The sequence below is a fragment of the Brassica napus genome, chromosome C8 (assembly GCF_020379485.1).
Source record: "Brassica napus cultivar Da-Ae chromosome C8, Da-Ae, whole genome shotgun sequence".
In the NCBI taxonomy this organism is placed as follows: Eukaryota; Viridiplantae; Streptophyta; class Magnoliopsida; order Brassicales; family Brassicaceae; genus Brassica; species Brassica napus.
The window spans coordinates 22,299,371-22,325,722 of record NC_063451.1 but is presented as its reverse complement, the minus strand read 5'-3'; the positions used below and the strand labels follow the sequence as shown (position 1 = coordinate 22,325,722).

Below are 26,352 nucleotides of genomic sequence, written 5' to 3'. Positions count from 1 at the left end.
TATTTAGGTACGGAATGTATAGTTATAGAAATTAAACTTATAAATATATGTAACCTATACTAATTTATTTGAAAAAAACAGTTCCGCGTTTTTAAAGCGCGGATCAGAATCTAATTATATTTAAAAAACCTTTTCAAAATTATAACGAGAGAAAAAGTTTTTCTTAAATAAAACTAATCTATTTGGTACTTTTTTAGTAATCAGTGATCCGGTAAGACTTAAATTGTTCGAAAGTCTTGAAAAACAACAACATCCAATTATATCGCTTCCACTAAATACTCTAAAAATTTGAGCAAAAAAATCATATAAAAACTTAGACCATGCTCATTATCTATACTGTTAATTTAGACTAGATGTTTTTCTGCACCATGTGCAGTGATAAAAGTTTACATTATATTTTAAAAAATTTGTTAATATTTTATATTTTATTGTTTTGAACTAATATTTTAATAAAAATACTAAATACTAATTTAGTTAAACATAGAATTACAATAAAATAAAAAATTTTGATTTACTTAAAATAATTTCAAGTTATATTTAAAATTATATTTTACAAAGATATTCATTTATTTATTTTGGTTAAGATAAATTAAATTAACTTGTATACAGTAAAATTGATACAAATTTTTTTATAACTTTTTTTTTACAAAAATAAACACTAAACTATGAACTAATTACTACCGGTTCAGATAATATTTTTTTTATAATTATTAAAAAATAAATAAAAAATAATTCCTAAAATTTGTAGATATCAAAAATAAACAAATGATATCACGATTAAAAATTAAATTTTTAAAAAAGGATTGTATAACATTTTGAAAATATTTTTTAATAATAAAATTTTTATGATTATAAAAATATATTTAAATACTATTTAGAAATTTTAAAATCTTTTATATTTCCATTGTCATATTATGTAATGACATATTTGAATAGATTTATTTTAATGATGATTTATGAGTTATTACCATATTATCAAAACTTACCAAAAATTGAAATTAACACTAAATGTTGTTGTCCATGTCACTTTTAACCATAAACCGTGTCATTAATTTTATTATTTCATGTCACATTTTTGTGGTGAAATTGATTGTGGAGATGACATGCGTGAAATCACTTCACAAATAACGTCTAGACGATTCTTATATTTATCTATTGATAAAAAAATTTCTTTTAACTTTTGGAACTTCTCATAATTCTATCATTTACTATACACACGCTTTTTATACATCATACTTAATATTGACTGATTACTTAATTTAAACAGATATTCTTTTAAACCATACTTTGGTTTTCAAATACAAATAAAGAAAAATACAAAGAATCGCAACAATACAAATAAAGAACAATTTAATATTCATTTTTTTATATAAATGTAAGCAATATTATATTGTAAAAGCTTTTTATTCTCCAAAATTCTCGTGTTGTCGTTATAGCAAACTTGTTTTTTTTATATTATAGCATAAAACTAAAATCAGTGATTTTGAAATATTTTTAAACTTCTTCATTTTTAGGTACCAAATATTGTAACAAGTTTTATATATTTTTTTTTGATTTTGCGTGGTAAAATTTTGACTATTAAATATATTATCGGATTAGGAACTTGGATTTGTTAGGATAAATTGGATGGATATTGTTAAGAAATTTTATGATCTAATCTATTTATGTTATACACTGTAGAAGCTTTTGTTTTTGAAACATTTTGTAATAAAAAAAACAAAATATTTGTAGACATTCAAAATGTTACATCATTAAACTATATATATAATATATATACAGTGAAACGTCTATAAATTAATAATGTTGGGTTTAGAGCAAAACTATAAATTTTTTTATTAATATATAGAGATATTAATTTATAGATATACTAATTAAATCAAAAATTCGATTTGAGACTATAAAATATAGAGATTTTCGGTTTATATTAATTTTCAGATTTTTCAGATCTCGGCGTTTCTTCCAAGTTGACTCAGTGGGAGTCCTCCTCCTTAGTCGGTGTGACTTTCGGCGGAGATTGGTAGGTTTCTCCGGTTCTCCGGAAGCATCGTTTTCATCCTGGGCCCTACATCCCAGCGCCGGCGATGGATCTCCGGTCTCGTCCGGTGTTTGCTGTTCCGGTTATCGTTGCTGTCATCGGGTCCGCTTTCAGTGTATTTTGGCGTTGGAGCGAGTATCGAGTCCGGTGGTGGCGGTTTGTTTACATCCGCCGCCTACCACATTGAAGCTGTGCCTTTCCACTTCAATGTAATCTCTTCTTCTCCTCTGTCCTCTGTGAACCTGAGTTGCGATGCCTTGGCCTGCTCTGCTCTCGTATGTGGATCTCGGATTGGTGTTGGCTGTAACATGAGCGGTATGAGGCAAGAGTTGGTCCCTGGTTCTGTGTCAATCAGTCTTGGTTGATGGGTTCGGCATTGTCTGGATACCGAGTCTGCTTTTGCTCGTCTTGGGTCAGTTCTTGAGCACCTAACTATTCTCTTGGGGACTTACTTAACTTATGTTTTCCTCCAATTGTTTTGGCTTGCTTACTTTTGTTTGTGCTGTTTAGATTTATTTTTGTTTTCTGCTACAACTTACCTCTGTATCTTCTGTCACAAATGGAAAATTGGTAATAATACTTAAACATTTTACCCAAAAAAAAATTATATTGATTGATAGCTTGTTATATTGAGAACTATTATTTTAGTGTTCAACGTGGCTACATCGAGTATGTACCGATATCTTCTACTCCATGTAGCCATGTAGAAGAAGATATCGTATAATCAAAGAGTAAGAAGACAACATACTGTATTTTTGAAGTACAAATGAACCTTCTCCTATTTTTGCTGTAACCGTTTTTTCCTCCATAACTTTTTGGCTAATCTTAGAATTGAGTTTTTGATTTCGTTGACCATGCCTAGATTTATAATAATGAGGTTCATAATCAGTTTTAGTTCGAGAATAGAGAGGACAATACGATACAAGTACTGTATGATATCTTTAATATGCCTTTTGTTCTTCTCAACATCTAAACAAGAGCACTAATGTACTTTCGAAACTTGGAATCCCTTGGTTTTCAGATACATATACAGGCTAGGCCATCATGACTTGGTCATAATATTTGGAGCAAGACTCATTTGCACTGTTTTGGCTTGCACTCACGAATAGCTGCGACCCCACCAAATGAGCTTCATAATTTTTCTTTCTTACACTTATTAGCATTATTGTTTCTTTTTGATACAGGTTTTACAAAATTATCATGGAAAATACTTGTTGATTTGTTTAGTTGCAGAGATCATCTCTGTACTAACTAAAATTTTGACTCTCTTTGTCTTCTGCACAAAACACAACACAGCGACCAAATGGTATTATTTCTCTTCTCTTCACTCAGATATCTCTACCTCAGGGGACTTGTCTTGTTGCTTCTCAAGTGATATCAAGATCATCAACTTTGAGGGCACGATCTTTGATGGGGGAGGAGTATTAACACTAAACACCTTGTATGACAAAACTATGAGTTGTATAATGTATATCTTTGTATAATGTATATCTAGTCCACTTACATTGTTGTTGGCTTGGAAATTTTCAAAGTAGAGTTGAGAGGGAGATTTCAAAGATTGAAGGATAGAGAATATAAAATTTTACAGTGACGAGGCCGATGTAGAGGATAATCGATCGTTGTGACGGCTTCGGACCACTCAACAGTTCCCCAAATCTCGCCAGTTTCTTTGCGCCTTTGTAAAGAGATCTCTGCACACCAAATCTCCCATTTCCTATTAGCAGGAGAGTCCCAGAAGAGTAACATGTTGGGACCAGAGTTGCTCAGTTTGTGACCGGGAAATATACCGTCAAGGTGTAGGGATGGCAAACCCCAACCATAATTGACCACTTTGGAGGCACAAAGGGTGCCCCTTAGATCCTCCAAGCCCATAACTTGTCTCCACTTCATCCCAACCGCGGACTCCTCCAAATCACTTGCCTCACACCACAATATCCACCCACCGGTTACACAAGAGTAGATGACATTGTCGATCACATGCCAACCCTTTCTAAGTTCGTTGGTATCCGAGTTCCCTGTTTTCCATATGCCTTGACTCGGAATGTAAAGCAGTCCATCACCTTTGTCATTCAAACCGAAAATCTTCTTTGTCTTCTCCTCCTCTATCAGTGCGATTTCGTGCATTAAGGCCGAAGAGGAGTTCAGATCATCTGGCGGAGGAGGCAAGGCATCCCAAGTCTGCGTCTTTGGATCAAAAACCTCCACTGCCCAATTTGGTTTCTTGCAACCTCCAAAAACGTATATCTTCCCGTCCACCACGCCAGCTGCAGCAGAAGCTCGAGCGAACCCCATGGAGGGGAGATTGGTCCACGTATGAGATCGGCAATCCAGGAAAAAGACCCTGGATGATCGCTTCCTGCCAATCATCCCACCAATCACATAGATACCCCAACCATGGGCCACCACGGAAGATGCTTCAGGAGGCTGATACAAGTGTGGCCGGATCTGAAGCAGCCGACTAGGATGATTTACGGGGGCTTTTGGGTAGAAGCCGAACCAGCGTGCGAACGGGTCTGAAGGGATGCTTAAACACAAATAGATGCAGTGTTCGGTGCAACCCATTAGGGATCGGGCTTGGTATAACTCCGGGGAAAGCATTAGAGAGCGGTGCAGCTTGGAGACCAGATATAAGGATCCGTGGTCCAATCTTGGGACAAAGGCCAAGCAATTCATTACGATTTCATCTGGCAACACAGATAACTTACATGCCTGCTGCGGACAGTAGTTCCTCTGTTTCTTCCTACAATTCCTCTTCATCGTGCTTTGTTTTGCTTTCCCATAAACTGACATCATGTTTGTTTGTTTTTTCCAAGAGAAAAGCACTTGCTCCAACTTGTTTATAAAGGGTACTCTGAATACTAATTCTATCCGAACAAGGAACAAAACTATAATATTTACTTTTTTTTTTTTATGTTTGTTTCCTTTTTCTTTCTCAATAAGATTTACCCTATCAATAATTGAGATTTTTTAACTTTTTCTTTTATCTAACTTACGACCACCAGATCCGTTTTTGTTGTTTAATACCGTACTCCTTTTTTTCGTTTTTTCCTAATAAAGTTTTTCACTTGCGACATTGTGCTCCCCGCATTAAAAGAGTTCAGAAATTCGAAGAAGCTATAAGACTTTACCTTTTTACAACAACTATCATGTTCGTTTCTTAGTCGCCCCGTCAGATGGCTGCGTCAAAAAAATACTCTGTGACAGAGACAAAAATAACAAAATCGGAGACGCAGAAAATCCAAAGTAGTGGCTAATACATTGTCAGAAACGCAGAAACTTCGACGCTGCTTTATTCTACGTCCGTTATACTGGCTACTAGTTGCCGCAGTGACTGGAAATCAGTGAATCGTGCTTCACAAGTGATGCGTGTTTCTGTCATTAATGACTTAATTTTTTGACGCAACCGCCGGAGTCAGCGTCGAAGAAACGAACAAGGCTTATTTGGAAGAGCGAACCAGACCGGTTATTAAGAAGGCCAATGAGTTTATTGTTTTTATATTTTAACATATAAAAACACTTTTTGTTATGCAACTAATTAAACACTAACGTTAATTTGGAAATTTGATTACTCCTTTAAAAGTGCGGGATATTTACATTGCAAAAATTTAATCAAAAACAAATCGATCTATATTAAGAAATAAATAGTAATAAATATTTTGATGATAAAATTATATTAAACTTTTTTTTATAATATTATAAGATGTCAATCTATTGTTAAAATGTATTGAAAATAAGTAAAAATTATAATAAGAAGTAAAGTATTTTTAGTAAATTTTTCGTTATTTTCACATTTTGTAGTAATTAGTTTATTATTGAAATTTATTTGTCTTATAATAAAAGTAAATTATAAAAAAAATTAATCAATCTATATACATTCCGCCATTCCGCAAATTTAAAAAATTTCTGCAGCTTAATTAAATTTTTTGCAGCTTAAGTATTTTTCGACAATTTCACGATTAAGCGATGTTTACTAATTGAAACCTAGATTTTGATCCGCGATTTGAAACTGCGCAATATTTTACATTGTAAAAATTTAATAAAAAACATATCAAATATAAATTATGGATGCTGGAATAAGTCTCTACTTAAACCCATACTATTTATGAGTCATATCATTTAAAACCCGAATCTGTTAGACCAATTTAGATTTAAGATCTAATAAGATTTTCCAATTTAGATGTGAATCGGTGAATGTGTGTTATTTTAGGCTTTTACACCGTCATGAAGAGAGCATTTGATAGAGGCAAAACGATCTTGCTGAGCTTCTTAGGCAAAATGTGAATGAAACTAGTAATGTATCTATCAGTAGTAACAAACTATCAATCAATATACAGTAGAACCTCTATAAATTAATAATATTAGGACTTTAAAATTTTATTAATTTATAGAGATATTAATTTATGAAAGTTTCCTTATTTAGATTTCTTATTTTAAGATATATTTATTCAAAGATAAAAAAAAATATTTGATTTTAGTGTATAGATATTAATTATTATTTTTTGAAATTTTACATTTATATTAATTTTATTTTATTATTTGGTGTATATAATATATATTGTATAGAATTTAAATATGGTTTAAAATATTATATTACTAAATCTCATCAAAAATATATTAAGTGTTAAAAAAATATAAAAATAATTTCATTGTGAATATAAAACAAACAATATAATGATAGGATCTTACTTATATAAAATATATATACATATAAATTATTAATTTATAATTTTAATGGGACCATATCTTTACATAGAATTCTCTAAAAAATTATTATCTTATTATTTTATAGATTTATGTCAAATTTTGAACCGACTCAAGTAGAGACTAGAGAAATTTATTAATTTATAGAGATTATTAATTTATCGAGTATTAATTTATAGATGTTCTACTGTAATATAACAAACTTTTGGCTAATCTCAGATACATATACAGGCTAGGCCATCATGACTAATATTTGGAGCAAGACTCATTTGCACTGTTTTGGCTTGCACTCACGAATAGCTGCGACCCCACCAAATGAGCTTCATAATTTTTCTTTCTTACACTTATTAGCATTATTGTTTCTTTTTGATACAGGTTTTACAAAATTATCATGGAAAATACTTGTTGATTTGTTTAGTTGCAGAGATCATCTCTGTACTAACTAAAATTTTGACTCTCTTTGTCTTCTGCACAAAACACAACACAGCGACCAAATGGTATTATTTCTCTTCTCTTCACTCAGATATCTCTACCTCAGGGGACTTGTCTTGTTGCTTCTCAAGTGATATCAAGATCATCAACTTTGAGGGCACGATCTTTGATGGGGGAGGAGTATTAACACTAAACACCTTGTATGACAAAACTATGAGTTGTATAATGTATATCTTTGTATAATGTATATCTAGTCCACTTACATTGTTGTTGGCTTGGAAATTTTCAAAGTAGAGTTGAGAGGGAGATTTCAAAGATTGAAGGATAGAGAATATAAAATTTTACAGTGACGAGGCCGATGTAGAGGATAATCGATCGTTGTGACGGCTTCGGACCACTCAACAGTTCCCCAAATCTCGCCAGTTTCTTTGCGCCTTTGTAAAGAGATCTCTGCACACCAAATCTCCCATTTCCTATTAGCAGGAGAGTCCCAGAAGAGTAACATGTTGGGACCAGAGTTGCTCAGTTTGTGACCGGGAAATATACCGTCAAGGTGTAGGGATGGCAAACCCCAACCATAATTGACCACTTTGGAGGCACAAAGGGTGCCCCTTAGATCCTCCAAGCCCATAACTTGTCTCCACTTCATCCCAACCGCGGACTCCTCCAAATCACTTGCCTCACACCACAATATCCACCCACCGGTTACACAAGAGTAGATGACATTGTCGATCACATGCCAACCCTTTCTAAGTTCGTTGGTATCCGAGTTCCCTGTTTTCCATATGCCTTGACTCGGAATGTAAAGCAGTCCATCACCTTTGTCATTCAAACCGAAAATCTTCTTTGTCTTCTCCTCCTCTATCAGTGCGATTTCGTGCATTAAGGCCGAAGAGGAGTTCAGATCATCTGGCGGAGGAGGCAAGGCATCCCAAGTCTGCGTCTTTGGATCAAAAACCTCCACTGCCCAATTTGGTTTCTTGCAACCTCCAAAAACGTATATCTTCCCGTCCACCACGCCAGCTGCAGCAGAAGCTCGAGCGAACCCCATGGAGGGGAGATTGGTCCACGTATGAGATCGGCAATCCAGGAAAAAGACCCTGGATGATCGCTTCCTGCCAATCATCCCACCAATCACATAGATACCCCAACCATGGGCCACCACGGAAGATGCTTCAGGAGGCTGATACAAGTGTGGCCGGATCTGAAGCAGCCGACTAGGATGATTTACGGGGGCTTTTGGGTAGAAGCCGAACCAGCGTGCGAACGGGTCTGAAGGGATGCTTAAACATAAATAGATGCAGTGTTCGGTGCAACCCATTAGGGATCGGGCTTGGTATAACTCCGGGGAAAGCATTAGAGAGCGGTGCAGCTTGGAGACCAGGTATAATGATCCGTGGTCCAATCTTGAGACAAAGGCCAAGCAATTCATTACGATTTCATCTGGCAACACAGATAACTTACATGCCTGCTGCGGACAGTAGTTCCTCTGTTTCTTCCTACAATTCCTCTTCATCGTGCTTTGTTTTGCTTTCCCATAAACTGACATCATGTTTGTTTGTTTTTTCCAAGAGAAAGCACTTGCTCCAACTTGTTTATAAAGGGTACTCTGAATACTAATTCTATCCGAACAAGGAACAAAACTATAATATTTACTTTTTTTTTTTTATGTTTGTTTCCTTTTTCTTTCTCAATAAGATTTACCCTATCAATAATTGAGATTTTTTAACTTTTTCTTTTATCTAACTTACGACCACCAGATCCGTTTTTGTTGTTTAATACCGTACTCCTTTTTTTCGTTTTTTTCTAATAAAGTTTTTCACTTGCGACATTGTGCTCCCCGCATTAAAAGAGTTCAGAAAATCGAAGAAGCTATAAGACTGTACCTTTTTACAACAACTATCATGTTCTTTTCGTAGTCGCCCCGTCCGATGGTTGCGTCAAAAAAATACTCTGTGACAGAGACAAAAATAACAAAGTCAGAGACGCAGAAAATCCAAAGTAGTGGCTAATACATTGTCAGAAACGCAGAATCTTCGACGCTGCTTTATTCTACGTCCGTTATACTGGCTAGTAGTTGCCGCAGTGACTGGAAATCAGTGAATCGTGCTTCACAAGTGATGCGTGATTCTGTCATTAATGACTTAATTTTTTGACGCAACCGCCGGAGTCAGCGTCGAAAAAACAAACAGAGCTTATTTGGAAGAGCGAACCAGACCGGTTATTAAGAAGGCCAATGAGTTTATTGTTTTTATATTTTAACATATAAAAACACTTTTTGTTATGCAACTAATTAAACACTAACGTTAATTTGAAAATTTGATTACTCCTTTAAAAGTGCGGGATATTTACATTGCTAAAATTTAATTAAAAACAAATCCATCTATATTAAGAAATAAATAGTAATAAATATTTTGATGATAAAATTATATTAAACTTTTTTTATAATATTATAAGATGTCAATCTATTGTTAAAATGTATTGAAAATAAGTAAAATAATTATAATAAGAAGTAAAGTATTTTTAGTAAATTTTTCGTTATTTTCACATTTTGTAGTAATTAGTTTATTATTGAAATTTATTTGTCTTATAATAAAAGTAAATTATAAAAAAAATTAATCAATCTATATACATTCCGCCATTCCGCAAATTTAAAAAATTTCTGCAGCTTAATTAAATTTTTTGCAGCTTAAGTATTTTTCGACGATTCCACGATTAAGCGATGTTTACTAATTGAAACCTAGATTTTGATCCGCGATTTGAAACTGCGCAATATTTTACATTATAAAAATTTAATAAAAAACATATCAAATATAAATTATGGATGATGGAATAAGTCTCTATTTAAACCCATACTATTTATGAGTCATATCATTTAAAACCTGAATCTGTTAGACCAATTTAGATTTAAGATCTAATAAGATTTTCCAATTTAGATGTGAATCGGTGAATGTGTGTTATTTTAGGCTTTTACACCGTCATGAAGAGAGCATTTGATAGAGGCAAAACGATCTTGCTGAGCTTCTTAGGCAAAATGTGAATGAAACGAGTAATGTATCTATCAGTAGTAACAAACTATCAATCAATATACAGTAGAACCTCTATAAATTAATAATATTAGGACTTTAAAATTTTATTAATTTATAGAGATATTAATTTATGAAAGTTTCCTTATTTAGATTTCTTATTTTAAGATATATTTATTCAAAGATAAAAAAATATATTTGATTTTAGTGTATAGATATTAGTTATTATTTTTTGAAATTTTACATTTATATTAATTTTATTTTATTATTTGGTGTATATAATATATATTGTATAGAATTTAAATATGGTTTAAAATATTATATTACTAAATCTCATCAAAAATATATTAAGTGTTAAAAATATATAAAAATAATTTCATTGTGAATATAAAACAAACAATATAATGATAGGATCTTACTTATATATAATATATATACATATAAATTATTAATTTATAATTTTAATGGGACCATATCTTTACATATAATTCTCTAAAAAATTATTATCTTATTATTTTATAGATTTATGTCAAATTTTGAACCTACTCAAGTAGAGACTAGAGAAATTTATTAATTTATAGAGATTATTAATTTATCGAGTATTAATTTATAGATGTTCTACTGTAATATAACAAACTTTTGGCTAATCTTAGAATTGTTTTTTTTTTCGTTGACCATGCCTAGATTTATAATTCCTTGATCCCAAAACAGAACATGAAATTCCCTTTCCAATTTAGAAAAAAATTGAGGTTCCTAATCAGTTTTAGTTCGGGAATAGAGAGGATAAAACAATACAAGTACTGTATGATATCTTTAATATGCTTTTTGTTCTTCTCAACATCTAAACAAGAGCACTAATGTACTTTTGAAACTTGGAATCCCTTGGTTTTCAGATACATATACAGGCTAGGCCATCATAACTTGGTCATAATATTTGGAGCAAGACTCATTTGCACTGTTTTGGCTTTTGCACTCACGATACCTGCGACCCCACCACATGAGCTTCATGATTTTTCTTTCTTACACTGCAAAGTTATTAGCATTCTGTTTCTGTTTCTTTTTTTGAAACAAAATTATCATGTAAAATACTTGTTGATTTATTTAGTTGCAGAGATCATCTCTGTACTAACTAAAATTTTGCCTCTCTTTGTCTTCTGCACAAAACACAACACAGTGACCAAACAGTATTCTTTCTCTTCACTCTAATCAGATATCTCCACCTCAGGGGACTTGTCTTGTTGGTTCTCATGTACCAGAGGAGTATTTCCAGTGCTGAGTACTAACATGAACTTGTTAAGTAAAGAAGGGGGATATGTTGCAGTATAAACAGTTGGCTCGGAAACAAATGGCATGGAAACATAGGATCTATATACATCACTGTGAAAATTAAACTTTTTTGGCAGTAGACCACAGAGAAGTACATGGTAAAAGAAGACATTAATACCACGAGTATGAAGCAACTAGTGATATTAAATAATAAGATGTGGAGCAAAAGAAATAGTTGGTGAAATAAAACTCACTAGCTTCTTTACAAAGACAGATGTAACTGAGCAAGACATGGAAAGTGGGATGGTACGTACCTTGTTTCATGCCACTCAAAACCATCATCAAATGTCCATAATCAAAAATGATTACTCTCACACGCTGAGTTTTAGTTTAACAACACTATGTAACATGGAAAGAGAGGAAGAAACAGGGTGGTCCAAATCATCTGTAACGTTATCATATTTGCTAGCTATGATATTTTCTTCAATATCATCGATTCTTTTACACATTATTACAGTACCAAGCAACATTGTACGAAGCAACATTGTACGAAGCTAATGTAGACAACGAATTGCAACACAGAACAATGTTTTTCCAAAGATTTGTCAAAGCTAATAGATACCACTATTGATATTACACTGATTGAAAAACAGAAAAGAGGATATGAATGGCAACGGGATTGTTGGAGATGATGATCGTTTAGAAAGTGAACCTGAAAGGTATAAGAATAGATGAACAAGTACACAAATGTTGTGCTTCAGGAACAACAACATAGTTTTCTAACCCATTACAAGTGTAGAGTGTTTTATTTGTAAATAGGAGGAGACAGTACATAATAGGAGACTTTTTTTTAAATAGAGTTGAGAGAGAGATTTCAAAGATTGAAGGATTGAGAATATAAAATTTTACAGTGATAAGGATGCTGATCTAGAGGACGATAGATCCTTGTGACGGCTTCGGACCACTCAACAGTCCCGCAAATCTCGCCAGTTCCCTTGCGCCTTTGTAAAGAGATCTCTGCACACCTAATCTCCCATTTCCAGTCAGCAAGACAGTCCCAGAAGAGTATCCAGCTGGCTTCAAAGGGTATAAAGTACTGGATCTTGATACAAATACAACTTCTGTATCACGTCATGTCGTTTTTCATGAAGATATCTTCCCATCTGTGATCAAAGATTCAGATCTTCAGCATGACCTTTATCCGGAGACTGATGATGTGACCAAGACTCACACAGATTCTACTGATGTTCCTGTAGCTGTGAGTGGTGATACTCCTGCAGTTGTGAACAAAGATACTGTGGTTGATAATCAAGTTCCTATAATTTCAGAATCTAGTTCTAGAAGACCTTTGAAGCAACCCGCATATCTGGAAGATTACTACTGCAACATGACTGCTACAGACATACCATATCCTCTTGCCGCTCACTTATCATATGAGAAGCTCACCAAGGGATATCGTGATTATGTCTGTGCAGTTACAAAGCATGTTAAACCGACATCCTTCAATCAAGCAAAGAAATTTGATGAATGGATTAAAGCAATGAATGAGGAGTTAATTGCTTTAGAGAAAATTGATACTTGGTCTGTCTGTTCTTTACCACCAGGGAAACATGCTATAGGTTGCCGATGGGTCTACAAGGTGCAACTGAATGCTGATGGCACCTTAGAACGCTATAAGGCTCGTCTGGTTGCTAAAGGCTATACACAGCAGGAGGGGATTGATTTTGTTGATACTTTTTCTCCTGTTGCTAAGATGAATACCGTTAAGACATTGATCGCTGTTTCAGCTGCTAAGAAGTGGAGTCTTACTCAACTTGACATCTCCAATACTTTCCTCAATGGAGATCTCGATGAAGAGATATATATGTCTCTACCACCGGGTTACACTCCGCGAGAAGGGACAGTTCTGCCACCAAATCCTGTCTGTAGATTGAACAAGTCTCTATATGGTCTCAAGCAAGCTTCTCGTCAATGGTTTCTAAAGTTTAGTTCTACCTTGACATCACTGGAATTTCAAACCTCACATTCAGATCATACCTTGTTCATTTGAAATATCAATGGTATCTATATGGCAGTTCTAGTCTATGTAGACGACATTGTTATTGCCAATAACAATGATGAAGCTGTGGATCAGCTGAAGAATGCTTTGAAACAGAGTTTCAAACTGCGTGATCTTGGTCCTCTTCGGTATTTCCTTGGTCTTGAAATTGCTCGAGCAAGCCATGGAATATCAATTTGTCAAAGGAAGTATATCTTGGAGCTTCTAGATGAAACAGGGCCACTTGCTTGTAAACCATCTACAATACCTATGGATCCAAGTATCAAACTCCGAACGGATAGTAAAGAACCACTACTTTCTGATCCCGGCTTATACAGAAGATTGGTGGGTAAGATGATGTACTTGACAATAACACGTCCTGATATTACCTTTGCTGTCAACAAGTTATGTCAGTTCTCATCTGCTCCCACCGCTACTCATCTCAAAGCTGCGTATAAGGTTCTTCACTATCTGAAAGGTATTGTTGGCAAAGGATTGTTCTATTCAGCTACTTCTGATTTAGTCTTGAAGGTTTTCACAGATGCAGACTGGGGTTCTTCTGCTGATACTCGACGCTCTACCTCTGGATATTGTATGTTTCTTGGATCATCTTTGATCTCGTGGAAGTCCAAGAAACAAAATACAGTATCTCACTCATCGGCTGAATCAGAATATCGTGCTATGGAGTTTGCAGTACGAGAAACAATATGGGTGGTTAATCTTCTCAAAGAGTTCACGGCGCCACAACATCAACCTGTGGCTTTCTTTTGTGATTCAACCGCAGCAATTCACATTGCCAACAACGCGGTATTTCATGAACGAACTAAGCGTTTGGAGATTGACTGTCATATTGTTCGAGAGAAGGTTTTAAAGGGTTTGATCAAGACACTACACGTTCGGTCAGATAATCAACTCGCGGATGTGTTCACTAAGCCTTTATATTCTGCTCTTTTTCATAGCTTGTTAAGCAAGATGTCATTCTCTTCGATATACATGCCATCTTGAGGTATTAGAGTTAACCGGGATTGTATAGTTGGTTTAGCATTAAACCGTGTATTTAAACCGGTTCTTTGTAATATATAAACAGAGTAACAAACTCTGTAACTGAACAACAGAATCAATTTTTCATCTTCGTCGATTCTTCTATCAGTAGTAAAGCGTACCTTTTTATAGTCAGAGTTCCACCGCCTTTCAAGGTAGATCATGGTGATAGATTTTAAGAAACTTTAAGAGGATGGATTTTAACTGGTGACTCTTTAGATTATTTGGAAGACGATGAAACAACGCTATTAAAACTCAAGTTGTTCCTCGATCTGGAACAGAATAGATGAAAACGGCCCCTAATATCAAAACGCCGTGCTTACACGTAAAGATACTCGAGATGGGTTGGGTCAAGTGTGCAGAAATAATGGGCCAAATAGAAAACGAAGCCCAATGTGTACGTAAACTAAATTAAATGAAACGATACGGATTGATATACATGGCAGGTATCACGCTCTGGATAACTTATTTGATGATGTTGCTGAATGAGAAGAAAAGAATTGTCTACTTTATATAATAAGATATAACAAAAATTTAATGTTTACTGATTGAAAAAAAACACTTGTTTTTGTATAACAAGTGTTTCTAACAATCTAAAATCATTAAAAAAAAAATCTGAAATACATTGATTTGGAATAAATATAACATGGAATGATGGAACTTCGTTATGGATCAGAATGTAATGTAAATGACTATATGTGAGGATACGCTAGATAATCCATAAGCACATGGCCTAACACCATCAAATGACTTTGTAAATGATATAACAAATGTATATCTTAATCACATGACCTCTCATCAATCATCGGTCATATATATTATGTTTCTGTGAAAATAGGTGAGTAACTTGAATGTAAGGTTGACATATAAAAAACTTCAGTATAAGATAATGCTAAAAACATACTGAACATGTTAAGGAGCCCAAGAAAATTGCATGACATTGACATGCAATCAAAAATCGACGAACACACAAATACTAGGTTAGATATAAAGGTTTTGTTTGTTCAAAAAAAAAAAAAAGTTTTGCTAAAACGCTAGCAGCTTATGATTGTTTCGATGAGGTAGAAAGCATATTGACTTTAGGAAAAAATCTTTTAAAAAAAAATGTGTATATAGAACCACCTTGCTAAGGCTTAAGGAAAGAGGTTGGTGATGGAGTATCAGTGGATGTCTGGATGGATCAATGGATTGTAGGAGAACCAATGAGAAGACCACTTATGAAAAACATTTTGGTAGATTTGGAGCTTAAAGTTTGCAGTCTCATTGATCTTGTCACAAAAACTTGGGACCCTGGTATCTTAAGCGATCTCTTCTTCGACCAAGATATCGAGAGCATTATGAAGATGAAGCCTATCACTGACGAGAGTGATTTTTGGGTATGGATGCATAACAGAAACGGAAGCTATTCTGTCAAGTCGGGTTACTGGTTGAAGAACCGTTTGACAAGAATGGAGGAGATTCGAGAAGCAGTGGCAGAACCATCGATTAATATCCTAAAAGCAGTTGTATGGAAAACTGCTACATCCCCAAAAATACAAGGTTTTATGTGGAAAACCCTTTGCAATGCTATCCCTGCGGGGGATCTGATCATAAAGAGAGGAATCAAGATGGACCCTGTGTGCCAAACTTGTGGTCACCAAGGTGAATCTGTTAACCACATAATCTTCACATGCCCTATTGCGAGACTGGTATGGGCTCTGGCGAATATACCTACACCTCAAGGAGGCTTTGACGAAAGATCATATTTCTCCAATTTTCATCACTTGCTTGAGCAGAAGGAAAAATATGTGGCTCCAAAGGAGACGGTACGTGTGTTTCCATGGATAATCTGGTTTTTGTGGAAAAACAGAAATGGAGTTGTGTTTGATGGAGTAGCAAAGGAAGCAGACATGTTGGTTCAAAAAGCCAGAGAAGAAGCTGAATTTTGGTTTATGGCACGTGCCAAGGAGGAAGATTGGATTAAAGAGGAGAAGTCTCTCGCCCCTGTGAAACAAAAGAGATGGTCGCAACCTCCTTCGGGGTGGCTAAAATGCAACATTGGAGTGGTCTGGGATAAACATAAGAAGATGGGTGGAGCTGCTTGGATTTTAAGAAACGAACATGGATCTGTCCTTATGCATAGCAGAAAAGCCTTCTTCAACTCCGCAAATATTGATGAAGCTCGCCACTTGACGGTTCTATGGGCAATCGAAAGCATGTCAAGTCATCGGAAAAACAAGATCATATTTGCGGTTGAGGACTCCACAACAGTTGAAATGATCACTAGACCGAGAGTGTGGCCATCATTCAAATATCATATTCATGAGATGATGATCGGATTAGCAAGGATTGAATGGTGGAGGATTGTTGTTGAAGAACGTCCAACTAATAGAGGGGCTTTTCTTATTGCACAAAGCGTGACTAAAGAACTTAGAACTCAATCTTATGTGGCGACAGGTCCTCCTCGGTGGCTGTGGACATTGCTTGACAGTGAGAGAGTTTTACCCTCTGTTTGATCTCTTTGGTGGTTTTTGGTTTGAGAAACAAAACTGAATTTTGGATATAAGCGTTATGCCGTTGGAAAATGAGTCTGTGACGGTGAGAGAACCTTGTAGTAAACTTCTCTGATGATGAATATATTTCAACAGATGACAAAAAAAAAAGAATGTAGTAATCATTACATTTTCTTCTTCCTTCTTATAATAAACTCTCTCCCTTATACTAGTGTTATTTGCTTCCTACGGGTATTAAATTCTACTCTTATTTAAATTTCACGATACTATAAATTATAAGTTATTTCATAACACTTGCTATTTTCTAATCTTCGTATTAATTTGTTATTGGATATCTTCTGTTCATTGTTCTCTTGCGAAAAGTAAAGTTGAGATATTTTTTAAGGTGCTGATTTGATACCCTGATGGTCTAGCTAGAGATATCTTGTCACAGTGACCTGCTCTCGAGGGAGAGTGACCACTCTCCTGTATAAGAATGTGTAATTTAGAATTAAAAAAAGAAGTTAAATTAAAGAATCTACTGTTATTGATCCAATAGCCTGTTACGTAGTATATTGACCAAATAGTCTTTTTCCTATGTATACACCCGTAATCATATTAATAAGAATCACGCATGATGAGTTGTTTGAGATCTCCCTAATATTCGTTTGATATATAAAGTGACAAAATTATTTGAACAATTGGTTACAACAAAACGGTGGTATATTGTAAGTTAGCACAAAGATTCTCACTGACAATAGATTCTTGAAACGATGGTATTCAAATTTAGCACAAAGATTAATTGTCACTAGTGGGACTACAAAAATATTATTTGAGCACTAAGGAAAATGTTTACAACGAAACAACAAAGGTCTATCTATACAAAGGAATATGGATCTCTATCAGTCTTGAATAGAGTACTAATTCAACTCAGAGTGAATAAATTGGTTAGTCTCTCAATAAGAGTTATTTATGATTTGAAATTGTTATTGGGTGAAGTTAGGAAAAGAACACAAACGGTGAATAGTTAGTTGTTAATACTTTTTTTAGTTGGGACCTCAAAAGATAAGACTTCTAGTCTACAGTGAACACATTTCACTGATAAGAAAAGGCAAAAATCAAGTCTTGTCTTTGCTTTTTTTTTTAGGTTAGATTATTTAACAGAGAAGTCTATGTCTATGCATGAACAGTTGGGTTGATGAGACAAAAGAAAATAAACTCTCTCTTCTATTTTTTTACTACTAAGTATCTTCCGATTCACGGGTCAAAGACATCACATCTTCCAGCCTCCTCTTCTTGGCCAAAAAGGTAGCAGGTTCCTCTTCTCGTTCTCCTTCAACATCCCTAGCACGAACTTTAAGCTTCTTCTGAGCCAAAGTACTCATCGACAGTCTTCATCTTCTTGATCAACTCTTTGGACATGGCAACACTTATTTCGCAGTGTTTCAGAGCATCAAGACGTCAACAAACAAGCACACACAAACAAACATGGATAAAACAAGAGTAAAAAGAGCATACAGCTTAGCCTGGTTTGGAGAGAAGGAGGTATGCTCAAGCATCTGCAGAGCTTCTTTAAAATTCTTAAGAGCCAAGACAAATAAGCTGTCACCAAGCCAAGTTATGACTCTCTCAACTTATTTCTTTTGGTGAAAAGAGCTTTCTTCTCCCAAGAAGAACAATCTTCCTTGCAGATTTGAGCATCTCACATGCTAAATCAACAAGAACAGATCGTTCACGTTCGCCAATCTCTCCTTTAGACGCCTCAAGCAAACGCTTCCCATTTTTGAGATATATCGCTAAACTCTCAGCAGAGTCTTCACCACACTAAAAAACCACATCAATCAAGTAAATCACTCCTAGAAACTTAGATCTATGAAACCAGAAAAAATCTCAAATGTCAAAACCCTAAATCTGAAGCTACCTTAGTTCCAGAGCTTGACGAATATCCTCCTCTTGACCTATATGCCAGTACTCGAGTTGAGCCCAGCCGGAAGCTCTATCAATCAGTTGTTCGATGAGAGCTTCGACGGTGTCTACCATTTTTGATTTGACGGAAGAAACGAAGAAGTCTGAGAGACGACGACGAGGCGAGAATAAAAAGGTTAGTTTGTGCTTTTAAGCTTAAAAACAAAAAAACAAAAAAAGATTAAGCTTCTTCTTAACTTTTTGTTTAATCTTGGTAATTAACTAACCAACTAACTAACTGACTGACTCTGCATTGGATTTTATTTATGACTTACCGGTTTGGGAAATGGCTTAGCTAAACCAGATCATTATAGCACCGGTTATCGGCGATTCATTATATTCTTCTTCTTCAACTGCGGGATCAGAGAGCTTTTGTTGGATTCCAATCACAACGAGAAGTAAGTTTCCTTCTTCCTCTTCAGCTTCTTAGATTCGATTCATATACCGATTGTTGCTAAATAATAGAGGCGCCGATGTAAAAATTTACAACTTTTGCCTATGTGGTGGATACAATCGGTAGTGCCTTTAAAAGTCAGCTTCGGTTTGGTTTCGACTATGAGGGAAGCTGTAGCATTATGATCAATTCGGGTCTTGAATTGGATTGTTACAGAGTTAGTGTGCAGTTTTAGAAAACGAGGCAGATTGGTTGGACTGGATGTTACTAATGATTTTTTTGCTTCTTCATCAAAGATTAGTTTCTTTTCATTGCCTAATGTTTTTGTTTGTATAAAACCTTTCCTGCCTTTGTTATTGGTGTTCAATATCCATCCGTATCTTACATTTATGTGGCGTTGATGTGTTCACCTTTACTTATTCCTTCTCTTCTCTGCTTTGTTTAGGATTTTGCAAAGAAAATTTTAAGAGGGTGGTGACTGGGATTGGAAGAACAGGCTATAAGGCTTGTACTGCATGTCCACCAGAATTTTTTTTTTTTTTTTTTGAATAAATGTTAAATTTTATTCAGAAAAACTGTATTACATCAAGAGTGTTACTCTGTTTTGCTTACAACTCTATGAAAACACCAAATAATTGTCTATATAAATCATGAGTTTGGTTGTGCACCAAACCATGTTATCAGACCATCTTCATAATAGTCTCTCCTACCCTTTAGTGATAAAAGCTTCAACCTCATATACTTGTCCACAAGTTTTGTCAAGCAATCAATATTTCTCGGCTTCTCCCCATGTCTGCGTGTGTTTCTCTCCCCCCAGATTGTGTAAACTGTGGCCTGCATTACATATCGGAGTATGAAGGTCTTTATAGGTGTTACCCATGACTTCGAGACTATAGATATTAGCTCACTCCAGTCCACAGTAAACGCATCTCTCATCAGACCCTCCACAAGCTTCCTCCAAATCATCCCAGAGTATCGACAACCAAAGAAAAGATGAGCACAAGACTCTGGCATATCATTACAAAGCACACATGTTGTGTTAATGGAGCTATTCCACTGCTGCATTCTGTCTGTTGTCTGCAATCTCCCTTTGATAGCTACCCACATAGTGAAAGCATACTTCGGAGTTGATTGAGAAAACCAGACTCCCTTATGCCATGTGCATACCGGCCTCACATTGCGAATCTGGTTCCAGGTTTTGCTTGTCAAAAAGTTGGTTTTGAATTTTCCTTCTGCATGCTTCCATAATACAATGTCCTCATCACTGTCATTTTCAAGCCTGCTTATCACTTCTTCTATCTGATTTAGAATATCCACTCTGTGATTTCTTCTCCTCCTACTCCTCTTTCTGCTTCTTTTAACCTCAGCAACAGAATAGTGATCAGGAACTCCTAAGTCAAGCGGACCTCGTTCTCCAAGTAGATCTTTTAGGGTATCAAATCTTGACCAGCTATCATACCAAAAAGATGTACTCTCTCCATTTCTCACTTCCTTCTTTATATACTATTTTGCAAGACCTCTTAGTTTCAGTAACTTCCTCCAGACCCATGATCCCGAACTAGTATTTTCTTTAATAGACCCGAATGAACCTTTCCGAACCAGATAGCATTTAACCCAACGAACCCACAACGATGTCTCTGCCATTAACCTCCATATGAGTTTCAGCCCATACACTTTATTTAGTTCCTTCAAAGGTCTAAGCCCCAATCCACCTTCTTCTTTTGGGTAACAGATGTCTTGCCAACTAACCTTCGCTTTTGTTGTTTTAAGATCAAGACCAGACCAAAGATAAGCCGAGCAGAGCCTTTCAATCTCTTTTAGACAACTACTAGGAAGCCTGAAAGCTGCCATCCAGAAGTTAGCTAAGCTTGTGATGACAGACTTTATAAGTTGCAAGCGTCCCGCATGCGAAAGAAGTCTCCCTCTCCATGAGCTCATTTTCTTTCGTACTTTCTCTACTAGTGGCAGATAGTCATTCACTGTCATGCGCTTAGTAAGGAGAGGTAACCCCAAGTATCTAACCGGTAAGCTACCTGTTGAGAAAGGAAAAGATGCAAGAATATCTTCTTTTATACTGTCACTTATGCCTGCAGTATATAGAGTGGACTTTTCCAAACTTATCCTTAGACCAGAACAGCTTTCAAATTCCTTGAATATCCTGAGCACTCCTTCGATAGACCTTTTCGTACCATCAGTGAAAACCAACAGATCGTCTGCGAAACATAGATGGGAGAGTAGAATGTTTTTGCATCTAGGATGGTAACCAATCTGCTTCCTTTCCACGGCTTTGTCAAGCATACCAGAGAGAACGTTGATGCAAATCACAAACAGGTAGGGAGATAAAGCACACCCTTGCCTCAATCCTCTCTTGCTCTGAAAGAAACCCGCAAGCTCTCCATTCACTTGTACTGAAAACGAGGCCGTGCACACACATAACTTGATCCAATGTATGAATTCATCAGGCATGTTCAAAGCTCTTAATGTATTCAACAGAAACGGCCAGTGAACTAAGTCAAAAGCTTTTGCAATATCTATCTTCATGGCACAGCGAGGTGAGACATCTTCTTTATGATAATCTTTGACTATCTCTGTTGCCAATAATAAATTCTCCACCAGAAGCCTGTCCTTCACGAATGCAGATTGATTATACGAGATACACTGGGGTAATGTACTTTTCAATCTGTTGGCAATGATTTTTGATATCACTTTGTACAGCACGTTGCAGCACGAGATCGGTCTATAATCCTTCATTTCTTGTGCTCTGTTTTTCTTAGGTATAAGCGCCAGAATGGTAGAATTTAAACCTTTTGGGAGGAAGCCTTTGCTGAAGAAAGATTGTACAGCAGTTGTGAAGTCTTTTCCTATCACACTCCATGATGATTTAAAGAATTCACTTGTAAACCCATCCGGACCTGGAGATTTGTTACTAGGCATTTTGAATACAACTTCTCTCACCTCCTCCTCTGAAACCACTCTTATAAGTCTTCCTCTTTCTTCTTCACTGCATCTAAAAGGAACGAAACTCTGAATCTCTTCAACTGTTTTTCCTCCAATATCCAGTGGCTCATAGGTAAGAAAATCATTGAAGAATCTTTCAGCTTCCTTCTTTATACCCTCCTGTTTAGTTACTGTACTTCCATCAGGACATTTGATTTCTCTGATTGCATTTCTTGTTTCTCGAACCTTTACTGCAGTGTGGAAAGCCTTGTTATTTTTATCACCAACTTGCAACCAATGTATTTTTGATCTCTGTTTCAACACCTTCTCCTCAATATCTGAAACCCGTTGCCATCTCACTACAGCTTCATACTCTGCTTGAACATTTTCCATAGAAGGAGCTTCCATCAATCTTTCTTGTTTCTCACATAAATCACTAAAAGCTTCTTTCACTTTCTGAGTAAGATCCCCCAGTTTATTCTTACTTAAAGATCGCAAATGAGGTTTCAACCCTTTAAGGTACTTTGAAAATTTAAAGAGCGCTGAGGTTGATTGAAACAAAGGTTGAGTATCTCTCCAGTAGTTCGCAATGATCTCCTTGAACTCTGCTGTTTCTGCAACCACATTTGTAAACTTAAACGGCTTTCTTTTCCTAGTAACCTCCACATCCAAATGAAATCTTCCCCTTAAATGATCAGATACTCCTCCAGCCTCAAAAACTCCATAAGCCTGTGTACGCTTATTCAACCAAGTTTCATTCACTAAAATGCGATCCAACTTCTTACTAATAGTCCCTTCATCTCTCTTATTACACCATGTGAACTTTGGACCCTGAAAACCCATATCCAAAAGTCTGCAATGCTGAATCACACTCTCAAAATCCCTCATACCCGAAGTCATCAACCCCGAATCCTGATAACTTGAGTGCTCTTCCCCATCAAGTACCTCATTAAAATCTCCCATAATAATCCATTCTCTATTTAGAAACATTTGTGAATCGTGATGATCTTTTATATCTCTCCATAATTCTTTCCTTTTCTCCATAGTGTTCTCTGCGTAGACAAATGAACAAAATAATTCCTCCTCTTTCCCCTCTAGCAAAACCGACATTGTTATGATCTGATCTGACTTGAAAACCGGGGTTATTCTAACTTGTGGACTCCAGACCACCCAAATTCTCCCCTTTCTGTTATACTCATAGTTATTTACAGCTGACCAACCTTGAAATACCGATGAGATCATTTGTGTTGATTTCCTCTCTTTTACTCTTGTTTCCAACAATGCTCCAAATTGTAACCCTTTGTCTTGAATCCACTTATTTACCACTCGATGCTTTGATTGCTTGTTAAACCCCCGAACGTTCCAGAAAAAACATGTCATTGAGATGAGTTTTTACTGCGTTTCCCCATATTTCCAAACGATTCTGGAACTTGAACCGCTCGATGCAACGTTTTTGATCTTCTAGGTAGAGAAGGTCTGATCTTAGAAGCACTTGCCAAATCAGGCCAGTTCTCCTGAGAAATCTGAATCCCCGCAATACCCTGATTCTGATTTTCTTCAAATTTATTCCCTTCCTTCTGCATCTCACAGTCATTTTCCTTTCGCTCTGCATCAATATCTTCTTTCTCTTTCTCCTTATTTTCTTCTATTACCCTTTCTGTATCAACACCTTCCTCCAGTATCTCTTCCACTACACTCAGAATCTCCTCAGTCTCCACTACATTTATCACATCCCCTTTCTCATCTACCTCCAGTAAGTTTGGAAACCTTGAAGGCGTCAAGATCTTCACCTGACCAAACTTTAAAGTTGAGCTTCTACTAGCCTTCTTTGGAGTTACATCCTGCCAGTTCTCCTCTATTTCCCCTTCTTCAACTTCCATCTCTTTAATTGTCTCAAGATCAGAACTCTTCTTTGTTGATCCAATATTCTCTTCCATCTCCTTTTCCTTCGACTTACTATCTTCTTTCTCTTTTTCCATATCTCCAACTCTCTTCTCAGTATCCTCATGTATGATCTGCGTAACTGATTTCTCTGATCCGTCCTTCTTATTCATAACACAGACTTTTTCTACATGTCCCCATTTTCCACACGTACTACATCTCAGCGGCAACCAAGGATAGATGAACTCAACCAAATGTGATTTCCCCTTCTTCGTAAAGTTTATTTTATCCGGCAACTCCTTGGATAGATCAACATTAACAAAAATCTTTGCTAGTTTGAAGTTCGAGCAAGACGCTGTCTCTGGGTGAAGCCTAACCGGAAAGCCAGCTGCACTCACGATGAAACTCAGCCCCCGCCATGAATACATGTTCATCGGCACATTTTTAAGATACGCCCACATCGGTATTGACTTGATTTCAGGTTTCTCCTTCAAGTCATCCAGAGTCCACTTCATCACCACCAAAGGTACATTTCCTATGTTCCACATGCCTCTCTGAACGATTCGAGCTCTCATCACTGGGTTCAGAACTTTGGACTTCATAGTTGTGTCATCCACTACTTGAACATCAATCTGCTGCTTCATTTCTCCTTGATTCCAAATCCTGTTTACAATCGCATGAACTCTAGCCACATGTGGAGCAGTATCGAGAAATTTACCAATCAAGTAGTCGTCCCAAAGGAGATCTGCTTGTTCGATAACCTCATCTGGAATCTCTACAGCTTTCTCATTCCGCGGCTTCCGATTTCCCATAGACCCCGACAGAGACCTAGAAAAACCCGGCGGGATCGCCGTATCCATTCCGTAAGTTCCACCAGAAATTTTAACGAGGCTGCCAGCTTATTTCTGGATTCTATCTTTCCTTACGAGACCTTCATTTTTTTTACACTGTGCTGACCATCATCATAACTCTGGATAGAGTTTCTCTCAAGCAAAACGTACTTATCGATGTCTCACTCCTCTATTTTGAATTTAGTTATAGATAACATTCTGTCTTTGGACTTTTTTTTTTTTTTTTTTTTTGTTTTCTTTCATTATGTGAAGTAAAATGCTACATTGCTCAACTAATTTGGGAAGATACCCTTCCTTTCTGAGTTCTTGAACTCCCTGTACGTGTGCCAGTAGTACAAGGCATTTTTTTTCTCAGCATTTAGTGAGTACAACACAAGGACCAGATTAGCTTGCTTTACTGTCTTATTTGTGTATGCTTTTTGCTTGCTTTTATCTCCTCTGTGTGATAATTAATAGCTCCATTGTTGGTGTATTTTTCTCAGCTGGAATGGCAGAGCAGATAAGTTTGACCGTTGCTTGTACCCACATTTCCGGTTCTACATGAGGGAAGTGAGAACGGTGGTTTACTCTCAGTTTGTTGGAATCTTACAAGAGCGTGACGGTTGATGCCATGGCAAAGGCCTTTGGTGTTTCAGTGGACTTCATTGATCAGTAAACAACACTAACATACGCTCAGTAACTTTTAATTTACGAGCTCTTTTTTCTATAACTGACATGAAATAATATTTTTATCCAGGGAGCTGTCATGCTTCACTGCAAGATAGTCAAAGTTGCAGGTGTTTTGGAGACAAAGAAAGCATTTTACCAGGCAACAATCAAGCAAGGGGATTTCTAGCTAAACAGGATCCAGAAGCTGTCTCAAGTCATCATCACTTTAGTTAGTTGCAGATATTAATCTTTGCAAGGTGAAAACGTCTATCTTTCCATTTTGGGTATAGAGTACTTCCGTGCAGGCTTTTGAACCAAGATTAACCTCTAAATGCTTTGATATGACAGGCATAAAAGTGTTGGATGGTTTGGAACAAAAGGCTAAGGCTAGTGGTGCTTCTCACAGAGGAGTTTGTCAATGATTACATATTCCCTTGTCTTAGAGCTGGTGCCATATATGAACGAAAAGCCTTGCTTGTCTTAGAGATTATGTTGTGAGGAACCCAAATATTTCTACTATCTGATTACATCTTTTGAATGTTCTGTTATTATCACTAATACAATTTCTAAATGATTAGGGAGGCAATGGTAGATGTAGTAGCAGAGGTTGGAGCTGATGCCGTTTCACATGGGTGGTATTGGCTAAGGAAATGATGACCAGGCAAG

The 26,352-nt window shown here is 36.1% G+C and overlaps 2 protein-coding genes and 3 long non-coding RNA genes across 9 annotated transcripts; 2 read left to right on the top strand and 3 right to left on the bottom strand.

Moving 5' to 3' along the window:
- The first annotated feature begins 1,813 nt into the window (after positions 1 to 1,813).
- Positions 1,814 to 3,584, top strand: LOC125591550. Its single transcript, XR_007327610.1, has 2 exons — positions 1,814 to 2,447; positions 3,057 to 3,584. It is a non-coding gene; the product is annotated as an uncharacterized LOC125591550 (long non-coding RNA).
- LOC106375308 (putative F-box/kelch-repeat protein At5g03000) lies at positions 3,161 to 4,913 on the bottom strand. Of its 2 annotated transcripts, none has more exons than XM_013815179.3 (2): positions 3,540 to 4,913; positions 3,161 to 3,473 (listed from the first exon to the last, which is right to left on the bottom strand). In XM_013815179.3, exon 1 carries the CDS (start codon positions 4,826 to 4,828, stop codon positions 3,587 to 3,589), a length of 1,242 nt encoding a protein of 413 aa, XP_013670633.1. In that variant the 5' UTR covers positions 4,829 to 4,913; the 3' UTR covers positions 3,161 to 3,473; positions 3,540 to 3,586. The 2 variants fall into 2 exon arrangements, with proteins under 2 accessions (XP_013670633.1, XP_022550183.1); XM_022694462.2 differs by having other exon boundaries at positions 3,161 to 3,465.
- Positions 4,914 to 7,052: 2,139 nt separating this feature from the next.
- On the bottom strand, positions 7,053 to 8,750 carry LOC125591546 (putative F-box/kelch-repeat protein At5g03000). 2 transcript variants are annotated; one of them, XM_048765946.1, is made up of 2 exons: positions 7,432 to 8,750; positions 7,053 to 7,365 (listed from the first exon to the last, which is right to left on the bottom strand). In XM_048765946.1, exon 1 carries the CDS (start codon positions 8,718 to 8,720, stop codon positions 7,479 to 7,481), a length of 1,242 nt encoding a protein of 413 aa, XP_048621903.1. In that variant the 5' UTR covers positions 8,721 to 8,750; the 3' UTR covers positions 7,053 to 7,365; positions 7,432 to 7,478. The 2 variants fall into 2 exon arrangements, with proteins under 2 accessions (XP_048621903.1, XP_048621904.1); XM_048765947.1 differs by having other exon boundaries at positions 7,053 to 7,357.
- A 9,376-nt stretch (positions 8,751 to 18,126) lies between these two features.
- Positions 18,127 to 19,121, bottom strand: LOC125591548. Its single transcript, XR_007327606.1, has 2 exons — positions 18,932 to 19,121; positions 18,127 to 18,834 (listed from the first exon to the last, which is right to left on the bottom strand). It is a non-coding gene; the product is annotated as an uncharacterized LOC125591548 (long non-coding RNA).
- On the top strand, positions 18,933 to 26,348 carry LOC125591549. 3 transcript variants are annotated; one of them, XR_007327608.1, is made up of 6 exons: positions 18,933 to 19,111; positions 19,271 to 19,373; positions 25,521 to 25,689; positions 25,775 to 25,943; positions 26,035 to 26,180; positions 26,265 to 26,348. It is a non-coding gene; the product is annotated as an uncharacterized LOC125591549 (long non-coding RNA). The 3 variants fall into 3 exon arrangements; XR_007327607.1 differs by lacking the exon at positions 18,933 to 19,111 and having other exon boundaries at positions 19,144 to 19,373; XR_007327609.1 differs by lacking the exon at positions 18,933 to 19,111 and having other exon boundaries at positions 19,144 to 19,373; positions 26,035 to 26,134; positions 26,265 to 26,324.
- Positions 26,349 to 26,352: the final 4 nt, after the last annotated feature.